The sequence below is a fragment of the Nanorana parkeri genome, unplaced genomic scaffold (assembly GCF_000935625.1).
Source record: "Nanorana parkeri isolate BGI_ZX_2015 unplaced genomic scaffold, ASM93562v1 scaffold228, whole genome shotgun sequence".
In the NCBI taxonomy this organism is placed as follows: domain Eukaryota; kingdom Metazoa; phylum Chordata; class Amphibia; order Anura; family Dicroglossidae; genus Nanorana; species Nanorana parkeri.
The window spans coordinates 140,462-152,658 of record NW_017306496.1 but is presented as its reverse complement, the minus strand read 5'-3'; the positions used below and the strand labels follow the sequence as shown (position 1 = coordinate 152,658).

Here is a 12,197-nt window from a genome sequence, read left to right as displayed (position 1 = left end):
GTAAAACAACTTGTCTCACCACTAAGGACAATGACAGAGGTTTGGATACACGTCTTCTGCAAAGGATGTGTAAGCCGCACTGCCGCGCCAAGGCACCTCTTATAGTGCGGTCCTAACTCTAAACTATGAGAGTCTCCATCTTGGAGCACATGGGGGCAGAAGATATCAAATTGGGTGCAGGCCTGTCAGGAGGACGCCCCACCTCCTTAAAGGTACAGAAACACACAAGGGATCCCGCACATCCCATTGGCAGCTGAGAAACCCCATGCGTCGCTACACCAAATCGGTAAAGCAAAACAAACGACAAACGCACTCAACAATTTGTTACCAGTTATACAGTAAGGTGCACACGAAATGGGCTTTGAACAGTGGTACAGTAGAAAGGCATCATGGCACACTCACAAACCAGCATGTAAAACAACTTGTCTCACCACTAAGGACAATGACAGAGGTTTGGATACACGTCTTCTGCAAAGGATGTGTAAGCCGCACTGCCGCGCCAAGGCACCTCTTATAGTGCGGTCCTAACTCTAAACTATGAGAGTCTCCATCTTGGAGCACATGGGGGCAGAAGATATCAAATTGGGTGCAGGCCTGTCAGGAGGACGCCCCACCTCCTTAAAGGTACAGAGACACACAAGGGATCCCGCACCTTACTGTATAACTGGTAACAAATTGTTGAGTGCGTTTGTCGTTTGTTTTGCTTTACCGATTTGGTGCAGCGACGCATGGGGTTTCTCAGCTGCCAATGGGATGTGCGTGATCCCTTGTGTGTCTCTGTACCTTTAAGGAGGTGGGGCGTCCTCCTGACAGGCCTGCACCCAATTTGATATCTTCTGCCCCCATGTGCTCCAAGATGGAGACTCTCATAGTTTAGAGTTAGGACCGCACTATAAGAGGTGCCTTGGCGCGGCAGTGCGGCTTACACATCCTTTGCAGAAGACGTGTATCCAAACCTCTGTCATTGTCCTTAGTGGTGAGACAAGTTGTTTTACATGCTGGTTTGTGAGTGTGCCATGATGCCTTTCTACTGTACCACTGTTCAAAGCCCATTTCGTGTGCACCTTACTGTATAACTGGTAACAAATTGTTGAATGCGTTTGTCGTTTGTTTTGCGTTACTCCAGTCCAGGCACCTCTACAGGATATGCTAGGGAGTGCAACTAATGCAAGTATGGATGGAGCTCCCATACTCCCAGCCCACCCCACCTCAAGCTGACACTCAGCACCGAGCAGCGTGTTTTGAATGGCTGCTCTGTGTGAGAATGGACAATGCTGCGCTAACGGGATGCTAGGGAGAGGCTGAGGAAAAGTGGAAGGCATCCGGCGACCCACTGAACACGGGGTCACGACCCACCCGTTGAGAACCAAGGCTGTAGAACGTGATGATTTATGGGACCTTAGATTGCTGTAGCGGAGGGGGAGAGACGCTCCCGAGACCAATCTAAAAGCAAGGTAGCTCCACTGCAAGCGTTAATAATAACAATGCTGTCCAGAGTTCAAAGGGTACCTGGTGTTTGTTCTACCAATAGTGTAATTTTCTTCATCAAGAGAGAGACTATCTGATCAGATTTTTTGTATAGGTGAGAGACTAAAATTTGTTGCATGTGTCAGGCTTTGCTGGCCTTATGTTGTATGATTGAATTCATTTCCTGTGTTGGTTAAGCACTCTGTGTGGTTTTCTGCAGCAGCAAGTACATTGCTGTCACCTTACTGCAGAGTATGTGTGTTTAACCAACAAATGAGCACTGCTGGTATCCACTGTGGTGTGACCTCCTCTTTCTCATCAGTGGGAGAAGTGTGACTTACAGGTGACTTTAAAAGTATGGAAAATTGTTTTGTATTTAACAAATGTATTGTTTTGTAGTTTTATGCGCTTTTCATGTCATTTTCTCCTTGCAGAGACTGCGCAGAATGCAAGGCATTTAATTCAGGACCAATAAAGGATAACTGCACCGCCGCCTGCGCCCATGTTCTTGTCACCATTGTTAAAGAGTCTGAAAGGAATGAAACTAGGGACTGGTGTTCAGAGAAGGACATTACATTCCTTGTGACCGAAACTGATGATCCCACACGTGTAAATATTCTTGTGAAGGAAAAAAAAGGTGATAATTAAAAAAAAAAAAAAGTCTAATTTTTGAAAAAATGCATTTAACCATAAAGATAGTAACTGAGACTCCATTCACACAAGGGCGACAGCGCTTCAGCATGCTTTAGGCATGTTTTTCAGCGTTTTTTATGCGTGTTTAAGCTCCTTTTACAGGTGTTTTGTGTTCATAGATAAAGCGTTTTCAGCTGTCCAATGAAAAGCAGGCTCAGCTGCAAAAACACGCTAAAAGCATTCAAAAACATGCAACAATTAGCTCAACGGCAAGTTTCCATTAAAGTCTATGGAACAAAACGAGCTGATAAGTGCCACAAAAGAAGCTCAGGGACTATTTCGAACAACAGGCGTATTTTTACGCATTATTCAGCACGCTTGCGTGAACGGCCCCCATAGGAATACATGGGATTTTAATTTGCTTGCGTTTCAGCATGGGAAAAAAATGCGTGATGAGGACAGCACATAGGACAGCACATAAAAGAAGCACCGCTCCTCCACAGCTCAGGAAAGGAATGAGCTGGGTGCTTGCTGGTGGGAGCTCATCCTTGCTCCAATAGGAGTCCATACAAACAAAAGAAAAGCTGGCCCCACACTGGATTCAGCTGGGAAAGTATATTGAAGCTTGTGCCACTTCACTGGTGTCCCACCCAAGGTCTACCTCTGACGCATTTCACCCAATCACAGGCTTAATCACAGAGATATCCCAGCGGAATCCGGTGTGCGGCCAGCTTTTCTTCTGTTTGTGTGGGCTAAAACTGGCAGTGGCCTAGAAACGGGTGAAACTTGGTTCTTGCTGTCCACACACAACACAGCCAGCACTAGGCAAAATTTGTGCAAACCATACATTTGTGCTGTCCTTAAATTGCATGTTTGCAACCTGCTTGGGAGTTGGAGAGGAGGGGCATTTCATCAATGTACAGGAGAACGCTAGGACAGTATTGCATAGGTACCTTGGCATCAAGCTTTAGGACTTCAATGCCAAAATCCAATTAGAAGCTGTACTAAGGCTTAGTTTTATTCTTGCTTATTGTACTACTGTTGAACTTATGTAAAAGTGAGGCGTTGGGTAGATATCATCATAGCAACCTCTATAACTTTTGTGGGACCCAGAAGGAGACATGGGGGCCAAAACACATCTTTACCAGATGGAGTCACCAGGAAAGTTTGCAGTCAATGCAAAGCTAGTAGCAGTTCTGTGCTATAAATATTGCTTGGCGGATTATAATGGAGTAAATGTTTATTCAGGTATATAATCTTCTGTTACAGCAAGGGAGAGAGTCAATTTTGATATTTCTGCCATGGAGCTATATTTTATTACCCAGTGCAAATATGTTCTTCTGATGAAATGTAATATACAAGGAGAATTAAGGTGGCTATTGGCTTACGTGATGCCTATTTGTAAGAATGTTGATTTGATCACGAAGCGATGATCAAAGGTCTCAGCATTAAAAGGAAAACTTTTTTGTTGTTGTCTTGTTACAGAGACTAAAGATCAGACACAAAGTCTGATACTGGGAATGGTTTTGGGCATTGCATTCTTTGGCCTCCTCCTCATTATCCTATATCGAGTTATTGTGGAGATGTTTGACCGGAAGGAATACAATCGGTTCCTGAACGCACGGCATGCTGAGCAATGGAATGAGGTTAGAAACTTTACAAGTAAATATTGGAAAGCAGCCGAGCCATTTTTATTCAGAAGAGCCACGAGATAGCGTATTTGTATTTAAGAATGTTTTATTTACATTTAAGAGGTCAGCAAAGAGGTTAGCTGACCTCTGTCCTTTTCCAAGCCACATGCAAAGGAAGCTTGCCAGCTATGAGCTCCAGAGGAGGCTAGTCAAAGACAACCAGTCTAATGCATTTTGGGGACAAATTGGGGGTAGATTTGCTAAAGGAATCGAGATTTCTCGCATGTAGGCACACCGAACACATGTTTGCATTTGTCTGTGCTAACAAGCCCTATTCTGACTCCGATTGTTGTGATAGCAAAATATATCCCTTGCTGAGACCTCTATGCCTGGCCTGTATAAGCAGATATACTCACTGCGGACAATCCTCGCCAGATAGCTGAACTCGTCAATACCGATTCATTCAAAAGAGGTGTTTATTCTTTAACATCAGGTTACAGCAGATGATAGGAACAGCAGTTGAACGGTTATAGTATTGTGCGGTCAGAAAATGATGCCTTTCCTCCGTACTGTGCAGATTACCTGTGTGTCCTTGTTACATGTGGCTTTTCAACTGTGGCCATGACACAGGAAGTACTGCACACAGGAAGAAGGGTGGGGCTACATACACTGGAAATATGTCGTCACATGGGGAACAGAAATACAGAAAATACATGTGTGATATCACAAAGGCCACTAGATGGCAGCATAGGATAAGACATGGATTTGCTAAGGGGAAAATAGTTAGGCAAAAACACACTATAATAACTCTATCTAAAACAATGCTAATATTAACTGAGGCTATGCATCTCATATTCTATGCCCCTATTGGGGCGGCACAAGCCCCCTATGTGATAGCACAGATAGTGACAGGTCTTCCTTATGGTGACATCAAGAGTTTATTAGACCCCTGCTATCACCTAGGGCAGCTGTAGGCAACCTTGGCTCTCCAGCTGTGCTGAAACTACAAATCCCATAAGGCATTGCAAGCCACAGGCATGACTCCGAGAGGGATTAGCATGATGGGATTTGTAGTTCAGCACGGCTGGAGAGCCAAGGTTGCCTACCCCTGACCTAGGAACATCCAAAAAAGCTGATAAAGTAGAGATCCCGCTTCACCAGCTTCTCCGGCTACAGCAGCAGGATTAATGACAGGCTGAAACCGGAAGTGAGGCAATACACATCGCTTTCGCATTCAGTGATTAGAGGGAGATCAGCTGCTGGAAGTGTGCTGATCTCCCTCCGATCTAAGTGAAGAGACCTGACGGTGACAGTCCCACATCGGGGGAAGCGTGCCCGGGATAACCGACATCGGCTGAGGGAGCTTCCCCAGCACTGTACAAGCGATTGGGCAGCCTCTGGAACGCTTGTAACAGCCATCTCCGGCTAACAGTTCCACGTTCGTGCACAGGAGTGAGAAAAGACGTTTATATACGTCCACCCACCCGCAAGTGGGCAAGTGTGCACATTGTTTGTGAATTTTACATCGTGTTGTTTTACTCAACTACTTTTTCTGATGGAATTTGAATTATGCCGCGCCCACAATAATCAATCAATGTGTCAGTGTTAGAATGAACTGTGAGTTTATCGTGAACCAAATAAATATACAAGTGTGAATAAATATATCATCAATACATATAAAATCCCGTCATGAAAGAACATATACCTGCACACCTGAACATATTGACCTGCACAACCCCCTGAAGACGACGAAACGCGTGGGGGCGGGCCTATCTACACGCTTACAAGCAGCTCACAAACGGAATCTTGTATTCGGTATGGCGTGTAGATAGGCCCGCCCCCACGCGTTTCGTCGTCTTCAGGGGGTTGTGCAGGTCAATATGTTCAGGTGTGCAGGTATATGTTCTTTCATGACGGGATTTTATATGTAGTGATGATATATTTATTCACACTTGTATATTTATTTGGTTCACGATCAACTCACAGTTCATTCCAACACTGACACATTGATTGATTATTGTGGGCGCGGCATAATTCAAATTCCATATGATTTGACCTGAAGGTCAGTTTTGCTGCAGCCTTCAAATTATCCACATTAGCAAGTTATATTTTAGATTATTTGCAGTTCACTGATCCAGCGCAGAATCACTAAAATATATACTTTTTCTGATGGCAGGCACCAAACCCACTCTACCAAAGTGCTACCACCACTGTGATGAACCCGAACTTTAACCAGGATTAATTCAGATTACATATGGAGCCGGTTGAGCAATCCAGCAATGGATACAGAAAGATTTTTCATCTGACACAACAATGTCAACATTCAAGAAAGCAAAAATTCATACATATTTTCCCTATGAAAATGACTAAACAGTTCTCCCTATGAAAAGACTAAACAGTGGTTTAGACTGAACATGCCTGAAGTGCCCAAAATATATTCAGAGCAAAATCAAGTAAGCCATAACTGGTATGTATGGGCCTATTACTCAAAGACTTAAAGTGATATTCAAATCAAAATGTGTTCAAGTTATTTCAAATGCTGATTAAATCACTTACAATGGATGCTGCTCCTTGATGTTTAAATATTTTAGTTTCCTGCTGAATCAGCTGGTCCCCTGAGCACTGGCCCTAATATCCTGTTTTAGGGTGGCTCCTTTCCCTTGCAAGTTTCATAGGGAGCCACCCTTGTGTGCACACAAATATACAGGCACAGCAAACTACTCCCCTGCTTCCCGTTCCTCCAAGCTAGTAGATGGACGGCTGCTGGAGACTGCACTGATGTTTGTGATCTCACACTGAACAGGATGTTCAGGGAAGCCGAGCTGAGAGTTGGAGCCATCTGTTAGGAAACATGATCTCTAAGTGTTTGGGCAACAATGTAATGGAATACTTTGCAGGGCAATTTATATTCAATTTGGAGTTTTGAAAACAGTTTGAGTTTTTAATGCTAGTATGTGTGCAGAGATAACGGGGATTTTGTACCTTTTTGTCATCTGTATTTTGTTTCTTTGTTGTTACGCATTCTCCGCTAGTATAAAGCTGCTTCAGCTTGTAGGACAGCATCACTTTTGAGGCCACAATTCTTTCTCTTTGTAGTCCCTGTTCTTGGTCTTGATATGTACATTCAAAAGCAATCTGTACTACGTAAGGGTTCTATTTATGTGAAAGCAACCAGCTTTAGGCCTTCTTCACACCAAATGCAGAGCAGATCCGGTCAGGTTTCTGCACACGCAGTGCAGTGGGTTGTGCCGCGTTTTTGATGCGTTCCGGGCCGGTTTTGGTAAAAAGTTTAACATGGGCTTTCAGGCACTTGCATGCGTTTTTGATGCGTTCCAGAGCAGATAAAATAGGGCTTGCCGCAGTTTTTTCACCTGCTCTGGATCTGCGATGTGAACTGGATGCCAAAATACCATTGGAATACATTGGACGCAGTTTTGATCCGGTCTGCACCTGCTCTGGTCTGGATCTGCTCCGTGCTTGGTGTGAACAAGGCCTAAATGTCATTAATCCTGATATTTAGATACTAGAAGTACATGTAGGCAGTGACATTTGCCTCTATTAGAGGTTTTGGGTTCAGCTCTGAATAAAAGTAAGCAAACTCCAGGAAACATGTATTAACCCTTCCAGTGGGGCTACTCATACTGCAAGGGTTAACTGCTTGTTTTTGTCTGGGTTAAAAAAGTTATACTCGCCTGAACCATGGGGCTGGCTTGTTCTTAGGGCCAGTTCACACCATATGCAGTTGTGATGCAGTCCGTTTATTTCAACTGCGCAGTTAAAATACATTTTATATTGAAATATTTGAAATAAACGGACTGCATCACAACTGCATATGGTGTGAACTGGCCCTAAGAACAAGCCAGCTAGCAACATGCCAGCAAACAAATAAAGCATGACTGAGCTCCCAAACGAACAAAACAAACATAGGAAATGCTCTGACAGGAAAAGGAAGTTACCTACATGCCTAATTAGCATTTTTTAGTGCAGTTATCAAAACGCATTGCAAGCGCATCAAAACACATCGCAGTGCAACTGCGCAGACGCACGCAGTTGTGATGCAGTTTCTGGTGTGAACTAACCCTTAGTCCGGTTCTTCCAGCCTCTCTCCCCCTCCTCTGCAGAGGTCTAAAGTCCGGTAAATCAGCATGTGCTATACACAGTGCATAGATGTGAGGACACCGAGGAAGATTCCAATGCTGCAGCTTAAGAGGAGACAGGCTGGACGGAGTGCTGTGACAGCCGACCAACTTGGGGCCTTAGATGAGTATAACTTTGTTATTTTTTTTATTCCAAAGACAAGCACTTAACCCTTGCATTCTGGGGGTAGCCCCACTGCAAGGGTTAATAAAAATGTTATAGATTCATGCATGTACCATTTTTTCTAGTTTAAAGGAGAACTATGGGGTCAGTGTTTTTCCCCATAGTTCTCCTTGGGGTAACGGGAGGACACAAACTAGCGTCCTCCCGTTACCCTAAGCTCAGTATACCGCGAGCTACAGCTCGCGGTATACTGAGACGCCGCACCTGGAGCGGATCCCGACTTAGATGACGGGATCCGCCCAGCTGCGTGAGTGACAGCTGGCTCTGCCTATCTAGAGGCAGAGCCAGCTGTACCCGCCCCCTCCCCCGTCCGTTCCGCCAGTCAGCGCTGGCAGATCAGAGCGGGGAGAGGGGAATCCAGCCCCTCCCCCTGTCACGGCAGAGAGCCGTGACAGGATCGAGAGGTGAGGGAACCCGGTATGTGTTCGCTCACCTCCCGATCTACTGAGCCGACCTGTGACAGTCTCATTGTCACAGGTCTGCTAGAACTATGAGGTGAGTGGAAATCACTCATCTCATAGTTCTCCTTTAATAAAAATGTTTCCTGAAGGTCTTCTTTAAAGGGAAAATTAAATGTTTGTTCAATTTTAATGTTTACAAGTTTATAAACCAATGTTTGTATATTTGTATTATTTGCATATTTTACGAATAAAAGGTAAAAAAAAAAATGGTGCAGCCATTACATTGAAAAGCATGCTAGGGTTTCTAATAGTAAAGCTCAGCATTGTCTTGATGCTTTGTGGCAATCCACACTTATCCACTAGCTAAGGCATTATTCCAATTTGTGTTTGCAAAGCAGCTTCCAGCAAGAGACTTAAAGCCTTACTGAAGTCACAGGAATAGATGTTCAGTGAGACTTTGTACTAATCTCCATTTTCATAGTCTAAGGTTGCTCTATTACCTGGCATATTAGGAATTTCAAGCAGTTAATATCCGATCATCTCCCTATATGACCAAACCATTTATGATTAACCAAGACTTTAATCAAACAGTAATAAATGGGTAGAGCAGTGAAATTGCAGACAGTAAAAATCATATTCCTTTACGTAGGTGGCCAGTGGAAGAAGTGCCACCTTACACTGGTGGCCAGTGGGAAAAATGACCCCCGTATATTGATCAGTGGGAGAAGGCCCCCCTGTAAAGTTGGCAGTCAGTGGGAGAAGAGCTCCCCTTACATTGGTGGTCAGTGGGAAAAGAGCACCCTTATGTTGGCGGTCAGTGTAAAAAGGTGGTGTACAGTGTAGTTACCCCTTACACTGGCAATAATGAAAGCAAGAATGTCCCTTCATTGATAGTCAAGAAGAGAAAGACCCTTGTATACCTGGTTTCAGTGTAGTTGTCCATTAGGTGGTAGTGAGAGCTAGAATGCACCTTTACATTGGTGATCAGTGGAAACCAAGATGCTGCAGACTCTGATGAGTGCAACACATCTGCTATGGGCAGTGCCATACATTGTAAATGGAACTCCAATGCACTGTACAGCAGAGGACAACATACTGCAGCACACCAGAACACACATGCAGTGCTTTGTAAAGAAAGAATCATATGCATCGTTTGCTCCGTAGCAGTATGTTGGCAGCCAACATAATAAGGAGAGGTCTGTGTTCTTTTTAATTCAGAGCAGTGTTGTCATGTCAAAAAAGGTAGGAGCATACTATATTCCTGGCACATCAACAACTTTTTTTCTGCACTTGCAGCTTGTTTAAAAGGATAAAACATGGGGAAATGTGCATGTATTGCAGACATGTACTAAATGTTTTTTTCTTCTTGCTGTGACATGCTGTTGAACTGCAAATTTAAAGCATCAGAGACTACTTGACCATTTTGTTTTTAGCCTTAAAGGGGAAAAAAAGGATTATTGTGTGTGTGTGTGTGTGTGTTTTTTATATATTATTTTATTTTTTTAAATGTTTGCACACAATAAAAAAAACACACAAAATACAGAGCATTTATATATAAAAAAACACAACTTTATTTAAATATTCTAAACACACTGGCAGTAGAAAGCAAAAAAATAAAATACAACAGACTGCACAGTGTTACAAAACTACAAAAAGCATCAACCTAATTGTAACAAAATACATGTAAAAATAAACTGATGAAGAGAATTAGTTTTAAAAATAAGTCTATTAAAGCCTTGCACTAAACCACTGACTGCAAAAGCAGAGCAATGTCTAGATCAAGGTGTCCATTTTTTAAACTTTGCTTCCAATATACATATGCACATAAAAATGTGTTGAGGGGAGGGGGCAGGTTGGTGTACAACAAATCATCTAAAACTGGAAATAAAAGTTAAGAAAATATACAATTTCTAGGGGCCAATCATCAGAACAAGTCATGGTAGCGGAATAGCCAACGAGCCTATATTACAGCCAGAAATCTTCACATTTTGTTTCATGGAAGCAAATACACATCTGCTCTTGAAATGATAAAATTGAGGGGGCAGAGGCAGGCTCCCATAACGTACATGAAATAATCTGCCCCCAGTCTAACAGTGACCTAACGATAGCCTTTCACCAGAAGCTGTGGTGACATTCTTTAGCATTAACAGATGAGGACTACGCCACCTTAAAGACCAACTGAGCTTTGAGATTAAATCCACTAAATATATTCCAGGTACATCACTTTAAAAGGTGTTCAACGTCTTACAGTTTGTTTTCTTTAGAAAGCAACCACAGCCTGAATAGAAAAGCTTGCCTCCTGCTAGTATGCTGTAATGAGGGACCTTTTCTCTGTTTGGAAGCAGTGGTCTGACAGCTCCTGCCTTATGCTTCCTGCTAAATGCAGCGCTTTAGGCTGGCTCAGCAGGTGGCTTGTTGGACCATTGCTTGCACGTAGAGAGGAAGTTCCTCCTCTACGGCATACTGGCAGGGGACAGACTCTTCTTCTGAAGCTATGGCTGCTTTTTTTTAAAGAATCAACTCTATGAGACTTTGCACTTCTTTTGTTTTTGATGTACATGAAATAAAGCCAATTTAAATCAACACACCAGTTGGAATTTAACCTTACCCATGAATGTTACAATCTATCTTGTATTTACCAAAATTATAACCTAAACAATCCATTCATTTTTTATCCAAACACACAAGGCAAAGCTGTTGGTAGATGTGAAGGAGATTGTAGAATCAGATTGTCAAGTAAATGGTCAGCTTACCTGTGACAACATTTACCACCATCCAATTGCACATACTTCAAAGTGATAACTGAGCTTTGAGATCAGCATGTTCACCAACATTTGGCAGAAGTGGTTACTTATCATGAGCATGGCTAGCAATAATTAGTACATATAGGTTAATACAAACTAGGGTTCCACAGATACCAAGTACAGTACTCGGTACAAGTACGAGTAGATGTACCGATACTTTTGAGCTCCAAGACTACACTAGAGAAAAATGTAAAAGTTAGGAGACAGCTGTGATTTGTAAGGAGCACACGGAGCTCCTGGGATTTGTACATCTCAGTTTTAATGTACGATTTTGTTTTTATACATATAAATAAAGGGATGCACAGATACCAGTTTTGCGAGTACGAGTACTGGTACTTACAAGTATGAGTACTGATACATTTTTGTTTATTGTCATGTGACAGTTTTTCTAAAACAATACAGACTAATGATTTCAAGACAGTGGTGGAGCGCTAGAGCCAGGTCCCAGCTGCAACCGTTGCAACCCTGGTAGTTATCATGAAAATGCCAAGTATCGGCATTGGTACTCGAAAAGTATCTGTGCATCCCTAATACAAACCTTTCCTGAGAGATACATGAAAGGCTGCTGCTGGTCCTGGCCCAGAACAAGTAAAAGTATCCAAATGTGTTGGTACCCTTACAACTCAGTGAAACAATGCTTTATTCCTCCTGAAGAAAGTAAAAGCAATTGTCTCATGTATACCCACAGGCCTTTTGTATATTATAGAGTAAAGCAAAGACAAAATTAAAAAAGATAAATTGCTTATTCTATAAGAATATTCTAAAATGAACAGATTTGTTGTTAGCCCCAGAAAAGATGATAAATAATTGAATCGTAGTGATATTTCAAACCGACAGCTCTCTGAAATTAGTATCACACGTCTTCAATCTTGCAATCAGTTATCCAATTTAAATGGAAAAAAGTAGTCCTCTCTGCTGTTTGGTATCATCATGTGCACCAC

General features: G+C 42.7%; 1 protein-coding gene across 1 annotated transcript in view; it reads left to right on the top strand.

Annotated features, from left to right (window-relative positions):
• The window catches only part of ITGB7 (integrin subunit beta 7), a 42,336-nt gene extending 36,236 nt beyond the window's left edge, over positions 1–6,100 (top strand). Inside the window, exons 13-15 of the mRNA XM_018556203.1 lie at positions 1,902–2,104; positions 3,586–3,746; positions 5,908–6,100. Coding sequence (XP_018411705.1) covers positions 1,902–2,104; positions 3,586–3,746; positions 5,908–5,973 — 430 coding nt within the window. The 3' untranslated portion in view covers positions 5,974–6,100. The remainder of the gene's footprint in view (positions 1–1,901; positions 2,105–3,585; positions 3,747–5,907) is intronic.
• Positions 6,101–12,197: the final 6,097 nt, after the last annotated feature.